At 44.6% G+C, this 20,814-nt stretch overlaps 1 protein-coding gene across 19 annotated transcripts in view; it reads right to left on the bottom strand.

The window, feature by feature from the left end:
• Positions 1 to 20,814, bottom strand: part of PPP6R3 (protein phosphatase 6 regulatory subunit 3) — a 126,772-nt gene that overhangs the window by 4,749 nt on the left and 101,209 nt on the right. For 10 of the 19 annotated variants that reach the window (XM_049712978.1, XM_049712977.1, XM_049712976.1 and 7 more), the window contains 8 exons: positions 19,751 to 19,805; positions 18,755 to 18,885; positions 14,433 to 14,554; positions 10,012 to 10,165; positions 8,516 to 8,622; positions 6,908 to 7,058; positions 1,123 to 1,140; positions 730 to 849 (listed from right to left, as the gene is read on the bottom strand). In XM_049712978.1, the coding sequence (XP_049568935.1) occupies positions 730 to 849; positions 1,123 to 1,140; positions 6,908 to 7,058; positions 8,516 to 8,622; positions 10,012 to 10,165; positions 14,433 to 14,554; positions 18,755 to 18,885; positions 19,751 to 19,805 (858 nt within the window). The remainder of the gene's footprint in view (positions 1 to 729; positions 850 to 1,122; positions 1,141 to 6,907; positions 7,059 to 8,515; positions 8,623 to 10,011; positions 10,166 to 14,432; positions 14,555 to 18,754; positions 18,886 to 19,750; positions 19,806 to 20,814) is intronic. The other 9 variants (XM_004278042.3, XM_033402462.2, XM_004278041.3 and 6 more) reach the window with 1 other exon arrangement.

The following is a 20,814-nucleotide window of genomic DNA, read 5'->3' on the forward strand; positions in this document are numbered from 1 at the left end:
AGCCTGCGCATCCGGAGCCTGTGCTCCGCGACGGGAGAGGCCACAACAGTGAGAGGCCCGCGTACCGTAAAAAAAACAAAAAAAAAGTGACTAGACAGATAACGTCACATTTCAAATCCCTTGGCTCTGGTGGTGGGATTTTCACACTTCATCCGGACAAGATAAATATTTTGCAAAACAAAACCAAAGAGGGACTCATCTGAGAGTGGAGAGCATTTAGCCACACATATGAAAGGGTCTCCAGGAAAGCCCTCCCGTGTGTCACGTGGACACATCTGTGGGAACCGGGCACTAGGGAGCCGCTTGTGTGTGCCTGGCAGCTGGGTGACTATGGCACTGAGGGAACCCAATCCTGGAAGGGCTCAGTATCAGCCTCAACCTGGTGCCTCATCAAGAAAAAAAAAAAGGGGTGGGTGGGTGGGGTGGGGATATGCCAGCATGAGAGACCCTTCCAGCCCAAATAATTTCTCAAAGAGCCAGTGATGTTACTGAATCTCCGAAAACCAGTTAGTTTTCAGTTTCTGCAGTAGGAGATGAACTGTTACGTCTAAGTTCTCAGCTCAGTCACCCTGATTACCATTCGGAACTGAGAAAATGCTTCTGTGCAAGTCACTGAACACCTGGGGACAACGGTAACGACCCCCCACCGCCATACCAGCTTCCCTCCCAGCTCCCAGGAGACAAAGCCAGAGCAGGGCCCAGGCAGGATGGCCGGAAGCAGGTGGTTACCTCTGCTCTGGGCTGCTGCTGGGGGGCCGGGGGGCTGCAGACTTCCCCTCTGCCGTCTCCAGGCTCTCCGCCACATCTTTACAAGCAGCATCTTGAGAGGTAGACAGTTTTCCTTCCTCACTGCAGTAAAGAGGACGACAGGCAGCGTTAAACGCCCAACGCGGCAGCACCGGGTGGAGGAGGAGGGCACATGCACTTGGCTCTGGAAGTCATGGCGGCCATGGATCCAAGCCCCGGGGCTGAGCATGCTGGTGGGTGAGTGGGATCACAGGGACCACAGACACGACTGGGAAACCATGGAAGGGGAGGATCACACACAACTGGGAGCCGAAAGAGGGACCATGTAATGCAGCTGGTGTCTGGTAAAGAATGGTCCCCCATCACTGTACATACCGGTAGGATTTCAACACTCTGAAGCCAAGTGTGCAAAACAGAAAAAGAAATGTACAAGAGTTTCAGAATACTCCTATAAATGAGGTATTTGGGGGAATAATATGTCCACGACTGCACATAAGCAGAACTGCAGACTCGGTGAAGGTGTCAAAGGAACCTGTTTGAAGGAATGAGTCTTTAGTTCAAGATTTCTGCCTTCAGGGCCAATCCCCCACCAGCTTGCTGGCTGACGTCGCGTGAGCCACGCAGCCTGAGCCAGGGTGAGCTCCCGAGCTGTCCTCTGACTGCGTGAGAAGGACAAACCATGAGGGAAAGAGAGCCAGGAACAGTGGCCAGAAAGGTAAAAACTGGTCCTGAGGGGTCACAGAGAGGCTTGGGGAAACAAAACATGAAAGGATGATTTTCCCCTTAGATAGAGCTCTTGCAGAGAAAGACAAGGAGCAAATGCTGTCAACTGTCTGTGGGCGGGGAATTTAGACTTCTGCCTATCTTGTGTCTGGCATTCCCATTTTGACACAATTCAAGACGGCACTAAATTGAGCTTAAGGGCAGCTAAAGGTTCCCTCTGGGACAGTCCATCATTCTCAGTGTGGGGTCCTGTCCCAGATTTGCTTAGGAAAAACCTCACTTTAGGATGACTTCTCGGTGGCTTTCAGACGGGTCTGGCAACTTACAAGGAGGAAAGTGAACGGAAGTCTAGTTCATTACTCCTCCTAATTTATCCCCATTCTCCACTCCCTGCCCACCAAAGCAACTATCCTGATGTGTTCAATACATGTTACTTTCATTCTTGTGCGTGTATTCTGAGACACATCACTGACCTGGAACCGCACACCTCCCTGCATTTATCTCTGTACCAGCACAGTCTGGAGGGCCATCTTTTCCTGCTGCCTGTAGCACAGCATCCCACGGTGCACACCTCCCGTTCTACCACGTTCTCACAGCGACCGGTGCCTCTGTGCACAGGGCTGCAACGCTGCCACTGCCTGCTGGGGCCCCAGTGGACCCGCTGGGACACTTCTCGGGGCTCTACACCCAGGAGTGGAAAATGCTGGTCATCCTTCCAGCCAGCATGCCCACCAGCAGGGCGACAGGACTCCTGTAGCCCCAGAGCCCCACCAATACTCAGCATTTCCCACCTTTCCAATTCCTGCCAGTCTAGTAAGAGGTGTCTGATATGAATGAGTTTTGAGTATCTCTTCTTAGTTTTGCCCCTTTGGGTTTCCTTGTCTGTAAACTGCCTAATGATATTTTTTGCCCATTTTCTGATTTGGGTTTTCTACATCTCTTCCTTACTGGTTTGAATATTAAATGTTAATTTCTGACTGATTTACAGCTGTAAGCTTTCCCCCCCTCAATTTGCCATCTGTCTCTTAATTTTGTCTACAATACTTTATTAGCCAGAAATTCTTAAATTTGATGTAATCCAATTCTATTCTTTGCATGAGGTTTATGCTTTTGGAGGTTGCTTTTTTTTTGAGGTTGCTTTGTTTTGTTTTGAAAAAGAAGTCCTTTTCTGTCCACAGGTCAGGATACACTGCATTTTCTTCTAACTACCATGAGACTCTGGCCACATCACTTAACTCCAGTATATCATTTTCGTCATCTGGAAAGTGGGAGGATAGCCATGGTACTTATAGGGTCCTTGAAAGAAAGAAACGAGCTAACACGTGAAAAACATCTGGCACAGCGCCGGGCACACAGGAGGCGCTGCACGTGTGCTCTCACCCTTCGTGCTCAGGCTTCACTGAGTGAGCCCGCCTCCGTCACCTGCTGCGCCATCCGCCTTGGGACTGAGCTCCCTCTCACCACAGTGGCCCCTTTAGCTATCTGTGTGCTAATATTACACTGTTTTAAGTATTTTCACTTTGCAGCATGACCAGTACTGCCAGGGTAAGTCTCTTATTTAACCTTTCTATGGCTCTCTAAGCAATTTGGGAAACTTTTTATTCCACATGAATTTTAGAATATGCTTATCAAGTGTCTTAAAAATCCAACTGAAATTGTGACTGGGACTGCACTAAACTTACAGATTAATTTGGTGATGGTGGGTGTCTCTGCAGCACTGAGCTGTCCCATCTCGTGATGGCCTTCACTTGTCCAGATCTTCTTCTGTGGCTCCTCTTATTAGCACTTTCGAGTTTTCTCTATAGATATCTGGGTTAAGATAATTCCTAAATAATTTATAGTTGGATGTATTTTGTGACTGGCACTTTCCTTTTTATTCTATATGCAACCTAGTTGCCTATTACTGATGTAGAGAAAGGCTACTGATTTTTTAAATTGCTCTCTTACCTGGCAGCTTTGCTGAAATCTTACAAGTCTGCTACTGACCTAGCTGTAGTTGATCATTATCACCTGCAAATAATCAGTTTCATCACTTCCCATCTCATCTTTACCTATACCTCTATTTCTTTTTCCTTTCTTCTTAACACTCCCCAGGACTGCCTATACAGTGGCAGTGACAATGGGCATCCCTATTTGCTCCTTCCATGAAAGTTAATGCAACTAAAATTTCTTCATTAAGTACAGTTTTTGGTGTAGTGTTTTGGTATTTAGCTTTTACCAAGTTAAGGAAATTCATTTCTCTTCCTGATTTGCTCAGTGTTTTAATCATATATAGCTTTTTTCAAAAGCTTCATCAAAGACATCAAATGACCTTCTTTCACTCTATTAATATGCAGTGAATTACACTGACAGATTTCTTGATGCTGAACCATCCTTGCAGTCCAGGGATAAACTCTAACTGATCATTATGAATTAATTTTAGTATACTGTCGGGTTCAGTTAGCAAATATTTTATATAGGATGTTTGCATTTAATTTGCTTGTAAGTGACATAAGCTGATCATTTTCCGTAATTATCCTTATTTGTTTTGGAATTAAGATTTCACTGCCTCATAAAAAGATAAAGGCAGCTTTTGCACTTTTTCTATTTTCTGTAACAATTTAGATAGGAATTAATAGATTAACATGCATGGAGGGACTTTCCTGGCGTTCCTGTGGTTAAGACTGCACTCCCACTGCAGGGGGCATGGGTTCCATCCCTATTTGGGGAACTAAGATCCCACATGCCTCATGGCACAGCCAAAACAACAAACAACCAAACAAAAATGCATGGAATAGCACTGAATCATTACTGTCACTGACGCGAGGCTGAGGCTGACCCGTTAGTCTGCTCCTTGTTTTCCTCCACCAATAATGGCTTGTTTGTACTCTTTGTCAATTAAAAAAGTTATTATTAGATTGTGTCTCTTCCTTTGATATTAGGTTCTTCCTATATCCTGCTACTGCATGTTTCTTTGCTGGTTACGGCTTGTCTTTTCATTTTATTGTGTCTTTTGGAATACTAGAAATTAAATAAAGTCAAATTTATTAATCTTTCCCCTTATGGTTTGGCTTTTTTATGGTTAAGAAACTCTTTACCATAAAGTTGTAAGATACTCTCTTATGCTGTCTTCTGAAAGTTGTAGTTTTGCCTTTCATACTTATGTTGAGAGAGAGATTTAATCTTATTTTTCTCCAACATTGGATAATCACTATTTATTAGTCCCTTCCTTCCTCACCAGCTTATGTCACCCTAACACGTAAGTGTAGGGGGTCTGTCTGTCTATCTGTTTGTACAACTCTGTGCCTAGGTCACACGCATCATCTCAATAATAGTGAGTCTTGCTGCCTAATACCGTGAAGCCCCCTTACTTTACTCTCTTTAACATGATCTTGGCTATTCTTGGCTCCCCTTGGTCTTTCTCTGGGACTCTCACAATCTGCTTCTCCCTTTCATAAAAACTCCATTGGGATTTTGATGAGAAATACGTTCATTTTATAGATTAATTTGTTAAGAAATGCCAAAGATACCGTCCCATAGCAAACATGGTATATCTCCCTATTTATTTAGGCCTTTGTTTTTTTTCAGTCTTAGTTATCGACAACGTTTAACTTTTCATTTAAAAAGGGGGAGGGACACATCTAAGACATCTTGTGTTGGCTTATAAGGTGCAATTGATTTGTGGGTTCATCCAGTAAACTTGTTAAACTTTCCTCATAATTCTAATATTTACCTATGGATTCCACTGGAATTTTTTATGTAGAAAATCATAACCTACAAACAAACAGTAACCATTTTATCTCTTTCAAATCTGTTTTTATTTATGCTGCATGTGCTAAGACCAGCAGCACAGTGCTGAAGAGAAGCAGTCACTGCAGGGTTCGCTGTCTGGGTCATGTTTTTGAAGGGACTATTTCTTCAAAATAATGCTTCACCGTTAAGAATAAAGTCTGCTGTAGACTTTCAGTAGACACTTTTATCAGTAGCTATTTTCTATTCCTAGGTTGCTAAATAGTCACAAACAACTTTAATTTTTATCAAATGCTTTTCTGTCTACCGAAGGTCCAAAGGGTTTTTATCCTTTTATCTGTGAATTACCTTCAATAATCTTTACAATGTTATAACATCCTTACATTCATGCGATACGTCCTTGGTCATGACTTAAAAACACATTGCTGGATTTGGTTTGCTAGCTTTTAACTTTAAAGTGCTCTACATATAGACGCACATGTGAAATTAGCCTACAACTATTTTTTCTTTCATACTTTGCTTGACTTCATGAGTTGGGAAGCATTACTTCTCGTGATCTGAAAGGGTCTGTGTAAGATGGCGACCAGAGCTCTAAGCACTGGTTTAGTTGCAGTCTGTAGGTTTTTTTTGTTTTGTTTTTGTTTTGCGGTACGCGGGCCTCTGACTGTTGTGGCCTCTCCCGTTGTGGAGCACAGGCTCCGGACGCGCAGGCTCAGCAGCCATGGCTCACGGGCCCAGCCACTCTGCGGCATGTGGGATCCTCCCGGACCGGGGCACGAACCCGTGTCCCCTGCATCGGCAGGCAGACTCTCAACCACTGCGCCACCAGGGAAGCCCAGTCTGTAGGTTTCGATAGAACTTTTTCATTACTCTTTCAGTTTTAAGTTTTTCATCTTCATTATGATTCCTTGTTGATCCATGAGTTTAGAAGTGAGGCTAATTTCCAAATATGTTTTTTTAAAGCTATCATTTTGCTACTGAATTCTGCTGACTGCATTATGTCTGGAGAAAATGATCTGTATAGTACCAAACCTTTGGCTTAGATGGTCCAAGCTTTGCAGCCTGCCTGTATCCAGTGCAATTCCTATCATGGCTAGAAATTGTCAGTTTTTTATACTCACGTATTTTGAATCCATCAGTGTTCTGAACCTACAGTCTTCTAAACACTATTAAAAGGGGAGGGGTGGGACTTCCCTGGCGGTCCAGTGGTAAAGAATCCTCCTTACAATGCAGGGGACGCGGATTTGATCCCTGGTCAGGGAAGATCCCACATGCCGTGGGGCAACTAAGCCCGTGTATCACAACTACTGAGCTCGCGCACCTCAACTAGAGCCCGCATGCCGCAAACCACAGAGCTCGCGTGCCACAACTAGAGAGAGAAAACCACACGCTACAACTAGAGAGGAGCCCGCGCGTCGCAACGAAAGATCCTGCGTGCCTCAATGAAGACTCAACGCAGCCATAAATAACTACATAAATAATCTTTAAAGAAAACGGGGAGGGGGGGGAGGACCACTTAATGAACCAAACTCCATCTCTTTGTTAAGATTCAATGAATTTAACGGAGATATTAGAAAGATGTCAGGCTAATGTCTGAACCCACATTTGAATCAAATTAAAGCTGTTAATATCTGCGGTCTCTGTCCCCTCTGCCTCCCCCCGCCCCTCCAACAACCTGCAGCTGCCAGCACACTGTAGCCCTGGTTACCTTTTGAAGACCGCGGTTTCTGTCTTGGCATCCACAGTGAGGCTCAGAGTTTCCTTCACGCCGCCATTCATCACTGTCTCAGTTACCTTGTCTGTACTTTCTGCATCCTCCTCTCCATCAGAGCTGGCTTCCATGGCCACACTGCCTGGTGCTGAAAAGGACACACAGCTGAATGTCACGAACATCTGTGCAGACCCAGCCACCCAACGTTACCTCTACTGCTTGAAGAAGAAGGAAAGTGACATGATCTGCCTGTTGCTGCCTCTTAGCGATGCCCACAGGAGAGAAGTTGCGTGGGTTCCCCACAGCGTAGGACTGGTGAGTCCCCCCGTCTCCCCAGCTACCTGCACACCCAGCTTTCTCCCAGTCAACTCTCCTGCCCCTCATGTTCTCCAGTTCCCAGCGCAGGACGGGTGGTCGTATATTCTACAACCACAACCCACCAGAACCCAGTTCATGGTTTATCCATGCACCCTTCTCATTCATCCTTCTCCTCTCACTTGTCCCACACTTGGGTCCTATTCTTTTCTTTTTTTAAAGTTACCTTTTTGTGGTTCCCTGTGGATTATTTCTTTGTTCTGTAAGAGGGAACCATGGGGTATACTGGTTATGAGTGTAGGCTCTGAAGTCAGACTTCCTGAATTCACACCCAGCCTTACCACCTTACCACTTAGCAACCTCAGAGCCCAGGGCAAAGAACCCAACCTATGCCTGAGTTTTCTTATCCACAAAATGGGGGTATTTGAAGCCACCTGTAGAACCGCTGAGGGACAAATTATGTCATCTATATACAGAATGTTTACAAAATACTAATTTCTGGCTTTATTAATTTCCTGCCCCTTGGGTCCTGTGCCCTCTACCTGTACCCTCATTTCCTTTCTAAGGACTGGCTTCTCTGTTTCCTCCACATACTATCCACGCCCACTCCTCGCCCCCTCACTAACCTCCGTGCTCTCCCCCCACCTCCCACGCCCCTCATCAGGTTGAAAATAGTTCAGGGCCTACGCAAGGAACAAGTGCACGTTTTGAAAAAGATAGTCACTGGATACCCTTGACCATTTCACCTATTCACGAAGGTGGGACGGAAATAAACCACCAGAGAGCCTGAAATGTGCCCAGACATACTCATATGCACCAAGAAAGCAAACTCCAAGGGACGAAAGAGCTGGGTGCAAGATGGCTTTGGAGCACACATGACTAGGTCTGGTTTAATTCACCCTGGGTGCAAGATGGCTTCGGAGCACACATGACTAGGTCTGGTTTTATTCACCCTGGGTGCTGTAAGCTAGGCCATTCATCCTTTCTGGGCCTGTTTCCTTTCCTGTCTTGAGGGAACCGAATGACTGGTAACTTAGATCCCTTACTGTTCTAGGATCAGCATGCTGTGGTTCTGGCAAACATACACAACTTCTTTTCCTCAATAGCCCTGCTCACATCAGACCCACCATCTCATTTTCCTGGGTCCTTGGAGCCCCTGAACTTTTTTAAAAACCTGCTTTGTGGACAAAGACAACTTTTCCAATCTAGAAAACTCAGCATAAAGTTATAGTGTGAACCACCACCAAAGGAGCGGCCCACAGGCTGTGCCCCGGCGCTCTCTGCACCCACCTTCCGGCTGCACTGCCAGCGCAGCCACACTGGGCGCCAGCGGGCCCACTGGCTCCGTGCTGGTCTCCATTTCCACTGGAGAACTGCTCCTTAAAGAGTCTTTTGTACTTTTAGAAGAGAGAAAATTCAGAGGTTAGCAGTGGGAAACAGACGTCAGTTATCATTATTCCCAAAAAACCTTTGAACATCAGTTCCAGTTCCACTGGGGAGACACAGTTGGTTATAGACTCCAATGAATGACACACAGATCTAAGCATGGACGGCGGCTTGGAGTAGCAGATGAGTGTGGGTGGGCCGATATTCTGCTAAATCAGCAGGGCAGTCACACAGGGACTTCTCAGAGGTTTCTAGACAGTTTCAAAATGCCCCCAGCCCCTCATGGTCACATAATCACCAGGCTCCCAGGGCTGGCACAGCAGTGTGTACACTGTACAATATGAACTGTATCTGCAGTGCCATTTTTACAAAAATCCTTATCACCTCAAGTCAAACTGCCTAGAGGGCCTGGCCCTCCTAATGATATTTAATGAGAAAACACGGCCTGTGCACAAGGGCTTGTAAAGGTAAACAAGATGCTCCAACAACATTCTCAAGTAACCAGAAGAGCAAGAGCTGGAAACCTGATTGTCCTGCACTGGAAGAGTCAGTGAAGTAATTCATCATATTTTGGAGATATTTTCCATAAATCTCACTTTTACCTCTGAATAACGGCTCGCTGCTATTATTAGAGGTGCTGTAAAGTCGCCTCTTTGGTTTGTCTGTAACGGTACATGCGAGTTCATAACAGTTTGTCTTCGTATCTTTTCCATTAGCAGTGACTGTTTAAAAGCATCACTGGTTAATGGGGAAAGCAACGAAGTCTTTCAAATGGGGTGCTGGAGATTGATTGTTTTTCAGTAGATGAAATAAAACAACGTTAATCAAATCAAAGTAAGTCTAACAAGACATGAAGTCCATGGTTAATACTCAAATGCTGACAATATTATTCAGGAAAACTTCAAAATGACAGGTTGCTGTTACTGAGAATTACAGTTAACAAGATTGACAGCCATACCTGTCACACCCCTTAATTTACAGCACTAGACCAGCTACAAGCGAAATACAAGCTCGTATTATCTATTCAATTCAAGATATATTCTGCATTTTTCTGTAATATTCCACACTGAGGTGTCTGCCAGGAATTCTTTGGCTTCACCTTGTTCCCAAGCCTGTCCCGACACCTTCATCAGCACTGTGCTGACTTGCTGGCCATATCTCCCCAGCCTACTTTGTTACGATCTACTCCTTTCCCAGTTCATCCTGGATGAAAGAAGGAGGAGGACTGTTCTTCTTGTAACTCATAGCTGTGTCAATCCCTCCCCCTGCTGATGCTCTACCTTGTTTAAGGCACTATATTCAACTTGGAAGAAAATCAAGGTGACCAACAGTGTCAACAACACCCATGGCATCCTCGGTTCTCCTGTGGAAAGCTTTAGAGAGCTGGCGCACATGCTCACCTCAGGGAAGACGCGAACTCGGAAAAAGAAGCCCAGCCTGTCTCCTTAGTCGGCACTGGCTCCTCTGTGCTCCAGACGTCAGAGCCCACAGAGTCTAAGGGAGCACCGTGCGTTGTCTCCATGGGGACATCAAAGCTGGCTGACCAGCTGGGCGCTAAAAAGAGGGGAAGGATTTCATTTTGAGAACACCTCAGTAGTTTACTATAACACAAGTATTTTTCAAAAACAGATGTGCAATGATGAAAAGCCCACAGTTGTGGGCCAAGGGCACTCGAATACACCGTGGGTAGAAGCGGACATGGTACAGCCACTTGGAGGGCAGTTTGGTGACATCTACCCTATTATAAAACTGTGTGTTCCCTTTGATCCCTTGGCAATTCCTCTCTATGATTTTTTTCCAATAGAGATTATCACACAAGAATACAAAGCCACACATAAAAGAACACGTTGATGTTAATTTTTTAATTTTGTCAAATGTACCAAGGTTATATTAACATCAGGAGGAAGATGGGTGAAGGGTATACAGCCACTCCCTGACAACCTCTGCAACCTTTCTGTAAATCTAAAATTATTCCAAAATAAATAGTTTATTTTTTTTAAAGAAAAGCATGCCGGCTATTCAACTGCAGTAAACTGGAAACAACCTTAATGCTTCCCAGTCCACACCCGGCCACGCTCCACACTCATGCTTTCCACGGCCGCCCTGCAGTCTACTACCATTAGCACAAACAACAGCAAGGCTTCCTGTGACATAATAAGGAATATGTGTTTGGTCTCTGACCACCCACCCCCCAAACCCTTGGAACCTCTGAAGTGACAGACGGGTGCTGATGAGATGACTGGCGGCTGGGGGCTCCTGGACAGCCGCAGGGTGGGGGCCGGCGAGGGGCAACCAGGTGGCGAGAGGGTTGGAACTTTCAGACCTAGCCCACCACCCCTTCCCCCAACCTTCCGGAAGGGCAGAGGGGCTGGAAGTCAAGTTAATCACTAATGATCAATGACTTAATCGATCATGCCCACTTAACGAGGTCCCCATGAAAACCCAAACTGCCGGACTTCAGAGCTTCCGGGGTGGCGACAGGGGGTGGCACATCACAAACTCCATGGGGATAGAAGCTCCTGTGCTTGGGGCCCTTCTGGGCCTTGTCCTATTTACTTCTTCATCTGGCTGTCCATTTGTATCCTTTAAAATATCCTTTGTAATAAATTGGTAATAGTAGATAAAGTGCTTCTCTGAATTCTATGAGCGGTCCTAGCAAATAATCAAACCCAAAGAGGTCACGGGAACTCCCTATTTATAGCCAGTTGGTCAGAAGTACTGGTTGGGATGGGGCAGCTATCTTGTGGGACTGAGCCCTTAACCTGTGTGGTCTGACTCTAAGCCCACGTAGTCTGTGCCTGAACGGAGCTGCACAGGACACTCAGCTGGTGTGGAGAAACGGTCTGTGTGGGAAACTCACACATTTGGTGTCAGAAGTGAAATTCTGAAAGTAGAGAGGAGTTTTTTTCTTCTTGACTCTCTAGGTCCTGCAGGCACAGGAGTGCGTTCAGAGGTGGGAGTGGCGGGACTGCAGGGGCGCTACTCCCTGTCTGTGCTGCTCCTCTCATGTTGCAGTTTGGGTCCAACCTGCCGGTCTCTGTTTAAATGTCGACACCTGAGATGTGTCCCTTCAGATGGAATCAGGTCTGTTTGTTTGCTCGCTCTCATCGCACACCATGCTTTCCTTCACAGTACTCAATGCTGAGTCCCCAAATCCTTGCTGGGACAAGCTGGCTGTGGGGACCACTGTTCTTTATCAGGGATGTTTTCTATCACAATTTGGAAGCTCCAGGCTGTAAGCAAGGAATGCTAGACTAGGGAATCTGCTAGCTATTTGGGGATTCTCCTCGAGACAAATGACCAAGAAGTACCTGTGTACAACAGAAGTGTACCAATTTTACAGACACACCACCTTACTGTGACTCTGGGCAAGTTATTTAACTCCCCTTAGCCTGGGTTTCCTCATTTGTTCAATTTGGATACGACCATCTGCTTAGTCCTGAGGGTTAAATGAGGGCCTGCTTCCTGCACTGCACTCTGTGTGTGTGCGGCTGGGCTCCACTGGCACTGAGAAGGGATGATACCTCAATGTCTGAAAACCTCACCTGCAACCTTAGAAGGGTCAATCTGACAGGCATTTTTGCCTGCCCACCATATGCAAAGTTCTAGACTCATTCCATCCAAGTCAAAGTTCCACTTCATAACTAAATTAGGCTACACAAAAATGACTTTCCTGTTGTTGTTATCATTCTGGGATATTCTTTCCCAGATTAGCTCCCCAGAATTAGTCTAACATTAAAAACTCAACAGTCCCGAAAACCACTGAAAGAAGCCACAGAGATTGCTGGGGATGGCGGAGGCTCTCCAAGTCAGGGGGGTGAGGCAGCTCAGAGCCCTAGGAGAGGAGCACCCCCCCATTCGCGGGCCCCACCTCGACCCCTGTGAACCTGTCAGTGCAAAGGAAGCCCTTCCCAAGGAGCAGAGTCAGGAGGGCTGAGACCTGTAAGGCCACACCCCATCGAGTAAGGGTGAATGGGACCTTCATCCAGGATGCTCCCCCTCCATCTCTCCCTGTCCCCACACCCAGCTCCAGCGTCACCGTGACAGTGGTAGTGAATCATACCAAGTGTGTGGTCTCTCTCCAAGTCACTTATCACCCACCCAGTGACCTCAAAGAACCACAGACTCTGAAATATTATTCAGCCTTAAAAAAGAAGAAAATCCTGCCATACGCTCCAACATGGATGACCCTGGAGGGCATCATGATAAGGGAAATACACCAGTCACAGAAGGACAAATACTCTGTGATTCCACTTACATGAGGTCCCTAGGTCTGTGATTCCACCTAGATGAGGTCCTCTCTGTCACAGAGACAGAAGGTAGAATGGTGGCTGCCAGGGGCTGGGGCAGGGGGAATGGGGAGTGGTTATTTAATGGGTACAGCTTCAGCCTTCAAGACAAAAAAAGTTCTAGAGGATCTACTGCACAATAATGTGAATATACTCAACACTACTGAACCATACACGTGAACACACACACATTCTAGAGCTAAAAGATCAGGGTCTCCAGCCTGTCTCTTTCTCGCTGCTGCCTGGCCCCTGTCCTGATGAGCCCTCGCCATTTCTCACATGTAATGCCGAGTCTCTTGCTGTTTTCCTGTCTCCAGTGTGCCCTTTCTAATCCAGCTCTCACGCTGCTGCCCACAGTGATCATCTCCAAACAGATCAAATACTGTAATTCTTAGTAAAACCCTCAGGAGGAGGATTACTGCCTTCAGGATAAAATTCTCCTCTGGCCTCTGGCCTCACCTCCACCACCTCACCCTTTTCTTGAGCTACATTAAACAGCTCTGCGCCTTCATATGAGTTGCCTTCTGTGCAAACTGACTGATCCCTACTTGTCCTTATTATGCATCCCATTCTCTGGGAGGTCTCTGCAGGTGCCTGGGGTGAGCCGGGCCCCCCGAGCTCCCCCGGCCCGCCATCCTCATCACACTGGATGGTAAACCTCTCCATTTCGTCAGTAGGTTCTAAGCTCCTGGCACACAGGAGGAACCTGATAAAGGCGTGCTGATTTGAACGGTATCACGTCCTCGTGAAGAAGGTGAGCTGGAAAAGGAGTGAGAGGACAGAGGATCTGTACTTCCTCTCTGGCTCTCCATTTTTGGGTCTGTAACACGTGGGATTTGCTGGATTACTGCTAAACTCTGAGGTTACGAGGAGGTTGAACCTGACCTCCAGAGCTGGGTTTCAGCCTCTGGAACTGAGTCATAAAAGGCCTTCCTGGGTAACAGGAAGCCCTTTCAGCCTTGAGGAAAGCCCTAGTAGCAACCTGCATGGCTCTTGCACAAAAAAATTTGTCTGGACTCTTAGAAGTTAACAGTATTTTTATAATGCCAGCTAACACAAGTCTTCTTAGCAAGCAGCAAAACATAAATAAGCACTTAGCTGGACAAGTTTTAGGATTACAGGGTTCATAAACAAACCATGGAGAACCCATTTAAAACTGTTCGAGCTTTAAGGTGTTTCCTCTGGTTTAAGTGCACTCCTGATTCTACAGATCAGTCTTTCCTCATCTTTCCAGAATCTACGGCCTTTCCCCTTTTGCTCTGGTACCCAGTCTCTGTAGCCAGAGGATGGACCTACCAGTGTGCTCTATCCTCTAGCCAGACTCACACAGAAGGTTTCCAAACCGTAAAGAGATGCTCTCCCATCAAAGGTGTAACTTGCTCCTTCCCTTAGGCCCGGTCCTTGAGACTTAAACCTTCAAGGGGACTCAAATGACAACATGTGCTTCAACTTAACTATTCCTTCAGAAGACATCTCAGATACTGTAGGCTATCTCCAACACAGAGCGGCTGATACGGAAGAAGGCAACTTACGTTCATTCAGGTCTACCTCCATTTTATCCTCTGTGTTGGCGCTACTGGATTCAAACAAGTCTTGTTTTGCTCCATCTTCTTCTTCAGAGTCTGTACTTTCCTCACTGTCTGTACTCCCCGAGCTAAGGAAAAAAGGACCAAAATATTTAATGTTGCCTGTCGGCCACCAGCTAAATCCAAAGAATTCAAAAGTCCTCCAACAACAAAAAGATCGTACTGCACTTCACCTGGATCCAATCTGCCCGTCATTCTGTTAAGACTGATCCTACTCTGGGTCTCCCGCTGTTCTCCCACTTGGGCTTTGCTTGAAGACACAGATCATAATCTAAACAACTGCATTGTTTGGAGGGTGCGTGGAGGTGTCCCCTGGTGGCGTGAATCTGCATTTCCCTAATTACCAAGGATGCTGAGCTTCTTCTCAAGTGCTCATCTTCTTTTCTCAAGTGTTCTTTTCACATCTTTAGCCTATTTTAAAAATTGGGTTGTCTTTTTTATTACTATAGAGTTACGAGAGTTCTTTATATGCTCTACACAGAAGTCTTTTATCAGATATATGATTTGCAAATGTTTTCTCTTGGTGTATGCTTTGTCTTTTCATTCTCTTAAGTGTCTTTTGAAGAACAGAAGTGTTTAATTTTGATAAAGTTTAACTTATCAAAATTTTCTTTCATGTACAGCACTTTTGGTGTTGTATCTTAGAAATCTTTGCCTAACCCAAGGTCACAAAGATTTTCCAGTATTAAGTTTTCTAGTTTTATGTCTTACATTTAGGCCTAAGATCCATTTTGGGTTAATGTGTATATACAGTAAGAGGTATGGACTAAGTTCATTTTTTTACATATAGAAGTCCAACTGTTCCAGCACTATGTCTTCCAAAGACTATCCTTTTTCCACTGATCTGCTTTTGCACCTCCACCATGAATCAGATGTCTACATATGTGTGCAGGTCTACTTACGGGTTCTCTGTTCTGTCCCCCTGATCTATTCCCTGTCTTAATTACTGTACCTTGAAGTCAGGTAGTGTTAATACTCTAATGCTGTTCTTAATGAAAGCTGTTTTGGTTATTCTAGGTCCTTTGCATTTTCATATGAATTTAAAAATCAACTTGTCAACAGCTACCAAAAAAACCTGTTATGATTTTGTTTGGGACTGCACTGAATCTAGATCAATCTGGGGAGAACTGGCATCTTAACAATATTAAGTCTTCCAATTCTTAAACATTTATCAAGTCTTGATTTCTCTCAGCTGTTCTATAATTTTCAGTGTATGGCCCTTGCATGTCTTTTGTCAGATTTACCCCTATATATTTAATATTTTGATGCTACTGTGAATAGTACTGTTTAGTAATTTTAATTCTAATTGTTGGCTGCAGTACGTAAAAATACAATTATACTGATCCAAGATTGTGCAATCTTGCTAAACCCACTTTATTGTTCTAGTAGTCTTTTCGTCGATTACAACACATTTTCTACATAGATAGTAACATTGTCTATGAACAAAGGTAATTTTACCTTTTCCTTTCCAATCTAGAAACCATTTATTTCTTTTTCTTGACTTACTGCACTGGCTAGAACCTCCAGCACAATACTGAAAAGCAGTGGTAAGAACAGATATCCTTGTTTTGTTCCTGACCTTGGGGGGAAATCATTCAGTCTTTTACCATTAAGTATGATGCTCACTGTAGGTTGACTGGAGAAGCTTTAAACAAGTTGAAGAAATTCTCTTCTATCTCCAGTTTGCTGAGCATTCCTATCAGGAATAGATGTTGGATTCAGCCACATGCCTTCTGAATGATTTTCAAATGTTAAACCAACTCTGCATTGCTGGAATAAACCTTGCATGGTCATGACGCATCGTTGCATTTATTTGCTATAATTTTTAAAGGAGTTTCTGTACCTATGCTCATGAGAATAACAGGTCACTTTTCTTTTCATATCATGTAATGCAACGCCAGCTTTTGGTATCAAGTTACAATGATGTGGCTTCACAGCATGAGATGGGTACTATTCCCTCCTTTTGAATTTTCTGGAAGCTTTTGTACAAACTGGTGTTATTTCTTCGTGAAATGTTTGGTAGAATTCACCAAAGAGAAACCATCTGGACCTTGAGTTTTTCTGTGTGTACGTGGGAAGTTTTATACTAAAAATTCAACTTCTTTGATACAGGACAACTCGGGTCATCGTTTTTTGCTTGAGATTTGGTAGTTTGTGTCTTTCAAAGATCACCTATGTTGTCAGATTTATTGGCATAGAGTTGCTCCTAATATTCCTTATTACCCTTTTAGTATCTGTAGAATCTGTAGTGATGTCATCTCTCTTGTTCCTGATATTAATAATGTGTATCTTCTCTTTTTTCCTTGAACCATTCTGTCTAGAGGTATATCAGTTTTATTAATCTTCTCAAAGAACAACTTTTAGTCATGACTCATTGATTACAATGATTTTCCCTACTGTTTTTCTGTTTTGTATCTCTAGTCATTTCTTAAGGTGGAAGTTGAGGTCACTGATTTGAGATGTTTCTTCTTTTTTAATGTAAGCAGTTAGTGCTAAAAATGATCCTTTAAGTACTGTTGCAGTTGCAAGGTCCAAATCCTGATATACTGTATTTTCACTTTCTTTCAATTCAAAGTACTGTGCAACTTCCCCTGTGATTTTTTAAATGTTTCTTTTTGGTTAAGATTGATTGATTGATTATTTATTCATTTATTTAATTTATTTATTTTTGGCTGCATTGGGTCTTAGTTGCAGCACATGGGATATTCGTTGAGGTATGCAGGCTCTTTGCTGCGGCATGTGGGCTTCTCTCTAGTTGTGGTATGCAGGCTCCAGGGCACGTGGGCTCTGTTGTTGTGGTGTGTGGGGTTCCAGAGCACATGGGCTCTGTAGTTTGTGGGAGGCAGGCTCTCTAGCTGAGGTGCACGAGTTCAGTAGGTGTGGCCCACAGGCTTAGTTGCCCCGTGGCATGTGGGATCTTAGTTTCCTGACCAGGGATCGAACCCGCGTCCCCTGCATTGTAAAGCAGATTCTTTACCACTGGACCACCAGGGAAGTCCCTCCCCTGTGATTTTTTTCTTTAACTCATGTGTTATTTGTTTCCACATATTTGGAGATTTTCTAGAGATCTGTTACTGATTTCTAATTTAATTCTATTGGGGTCAGACAGTGTATTTTGTATGACTTGAAACATTTTTACTGAGACTTGCTTTATGGCCCAAATATGATCTCTCTTGGTAAATATTTCATGTATACTTGAATATATTTACTGGGAGAGGCGTACTGAAATATCTGAATATAATTGTAGAATCTGCCTATTTCTCTTCACAGTTCTATCAGTTTTTGCTCTATTTTGAAGCCCTGTTATTAGATATGTAGACATTTACAGTTGGCATTATGTCCTTCTAATAACCCCTTTATGACCTTTCCTTTATCCTTTTCCTTTGAAATCTACTTTAATATTAATATAGATCCCTCTACCTTTAATTTTAACGTGTTTAAAGTTTTTTTTTAATTTAAGTTTTTAAATAATTTATTTCCCATCTGCAGCATAAATCAGGCTTTTTTTTTTTTTTTGCGGTACGCGGGCCTCTCACTGTTGTGGCCTCTCCCGCTGCGGAGCACAGGCTCCGGACACACAGGCTCAGCGGCCATGGCTCACGGGCTCAGCCGCTCCGCGGCATGTGGGATCTTCCCGGACCAGGGCACGAACCCGTGTCCCCTGCATCGGCAGGCGGACTCCCAACCACTGCGCCACCAGGGGAGCCCAGGCCTTATTTTTTTATCCAGTCTGACAAGCTCTGCATTGTAACTGGGGTTTCTGGATAGAGTGAATTTTAAAAATGAGGGGGAGAGGGGAGAGACTGGGTTGATCCCAGTGGGTATCAAATGACATGACTCTGTCTCCCCAAGTTAAATTAACTTTTAGAAACAACTTTTCCCTTCCCCGGGGAAACTTTCGGTCTTTTGTAAGAAACAACACGTAACTCAGCCGCTGCTCTTATTACTGGTAAGGGACCGTTTACTCAAAGCGCGGTACGACCGCAGTCCTCAGCGCCACTCGCCAATAAGCACTGGCTGCGTCGCAGCAGCTCCTGAGCTGCGCCCAGACACCGAGTGTCTTCAAGCAGATGGCCTTGATTTGCTCACACTGCACACAGTGCAGCGGCACCAGCTCACATCAGTTTACAAGGGCATTTCTGGTCGTGACGAAAGCACTGATCTCTAGGCCAAACACACACGTTTGGAGAGGTTACAGTGTACGTCTCCTAATAATCATTCGCCTCATGCACTGGGCACTATTACTACTATAACGAACTCTCTTTCACCTTGATCGTCTTTGGGATTCTGGTGTAAATGCAATGTGTTTTTCCTCCCAGATATCTTCCTCATCAGAGCCACCATCATCAAACTGCTGTATTCTTTCCTTACAACATGCTTCAAACAAGGCAATATTTCCCTACATAAAAATGAGAGAGAGAAAATCAATTTTAAAATCAAGTTATTTTCCGCAAAAGTTACCAATGTAAATCATCTTCTTCTATATCCTTAAAAAAAAAACTGTCTATCACATACACCAAGATAAAATGTAAGCATCTAATGTCAGCTTCTGTGTAAGTAGCAACGGAAAGTTCCCCCCAAAAGACTGGCTTCAAAACTAGCATACAAGAAACTGAGACTGTCTACATATACTCACTTTCATCTGGTGAAAGCACCATTTTAATTCTAAGAGCCTCCCTGGCCCACCTACCTAAGATGCAGCCCAGACCTACCCTAACACAAAGAGCTCTTCTTTTACCGGGCCAGCTAAGCAGTGACGAGTGTCATGGTCCAATCAGTTAGTTTCTAACTTATCACAACAGCAGATAAACCACTGGTCTCTCATGTTAAGTGACATAAAAATCAACATTGTGCCCATTAAAATGACACTAATCCTGTGTCAATCTGCTGATGTGGTTGACTTGGCGTTTCAGAACCGCCTGGCGATGAGAGTCTGGCCCTGATCTAGCCCAAGTTTCGCTCCTGGTGACATTCAGCAGATGTAAGAGGCAGAAGGCTGGAGTCAAACAGCAGTCTTTGAAGCTCAATATCTACACTGGTTTTATTAGCCCTGTCACATCTTAAACCAGGGTTGCAAATTCACATGCCCACAGGGGCCAGGCAGGTCGTGTGAGTGGCTGAAGTCACAGCAATCTGAGACAAAGTTTCCTAGGGCGTAGGGGTCCCAGTGCACACAGCTCTTGCAGGCAGGCTCTGAGAGAACCCCATGCCCACTTGTCCATCTCACGTATGGCTTGTTACTCGCGACAGGCCTTAATACTTACACTTTCATTTGTGTTGAGAGTGAAGTTGATGTCTGATACCCGATCAAAAGAAACACTGTAAACAAAATATAAGTGCAAGAATAGTTAATTATCTATAGACTCAGAAACAGTATTTGTGAAATTCTCCAAATGTAAAATATTTACACTATCATTAAAATCTCTGTTAAGTAACAACAAACAAACTCTGCTTGCATTAAATGATACCTCCTCCCTTGGTATAAGGAATTTACACAGGATGGGAAGGCTGGAATGGAAGCCTCTTGCGACATAATAAACACACCCTCGAAGCCTTCCTATAGAAGATTTTTAACATCCACGGTAGAAACCATGGTTCCATGGGCCATACTTCATAACCCCAAAAAGGTTATTTGCAAAGAAGAAATAGGTCAAAGCACGAAAAAGGTCACAGAAGCTGTCAGACCCTGAACTTTCTCCAGGTAGAGTCAAATTCATACATAAAACACAGATACCCCTGAAATCTTATGCTATAATATGGCATAGTTAGGCAGAAAGTAGGGAGTAAAAGAATTCAGAGCCTATTAAACAATTTTTGAGTAGGTGGGACTATTTTATAATCCTTAAAAGATCTGTTCTCATCAAACATTATTCCAAATACCCAATACAAATTCTAAAGAGACTATGGATTCCTAACTAGTAACTTTTTTTTTTTTTTTTTTTTTTTGGCGGTACACAGGCCTCTCTCACTGTCGTGGTCCCTCCCGCCACGGAGCACAGGCCCTGGACGCGCAGGCCCAGCAGCCACGGCCCACGGGCTCAGCCGCCCCGCAGCATGCGGGATCCTCCTGGACCAGGGCATGAACCCATGTCCCCTGCACCGGGAGGTGGACTCTCAACCGCTGCGCCACCAGGGAAGTCCCTAACTAGTAACTCTTAATAAATGAGTCCAGACAGACAAATGCTGAGATGCCACATGGGGGAACTTGCGGGTTCTGGTGTGAGCGCTCCTGGGGTACAGACACAAACACCGAGTCCTTGCTCTTTCTGGATTTAAATGAGCCGATTCTTAGGGCAGCTGACAGCCTTCAACTACTGCTCTACTTACA

This window comes from Orcinus orca, chromosome 8, assembly GCF_937001465.1.
Source record: "Orcinus orca chromosome 8, mOrcOrc1.1, whole genome shotgun sequence".
NCBI classification, from domain to species: Eukaryota; Metazoa; Chordata; class Mammalia; order Artiodactyla; family Delphinidae; genus Orcinus; species Orcinus orca.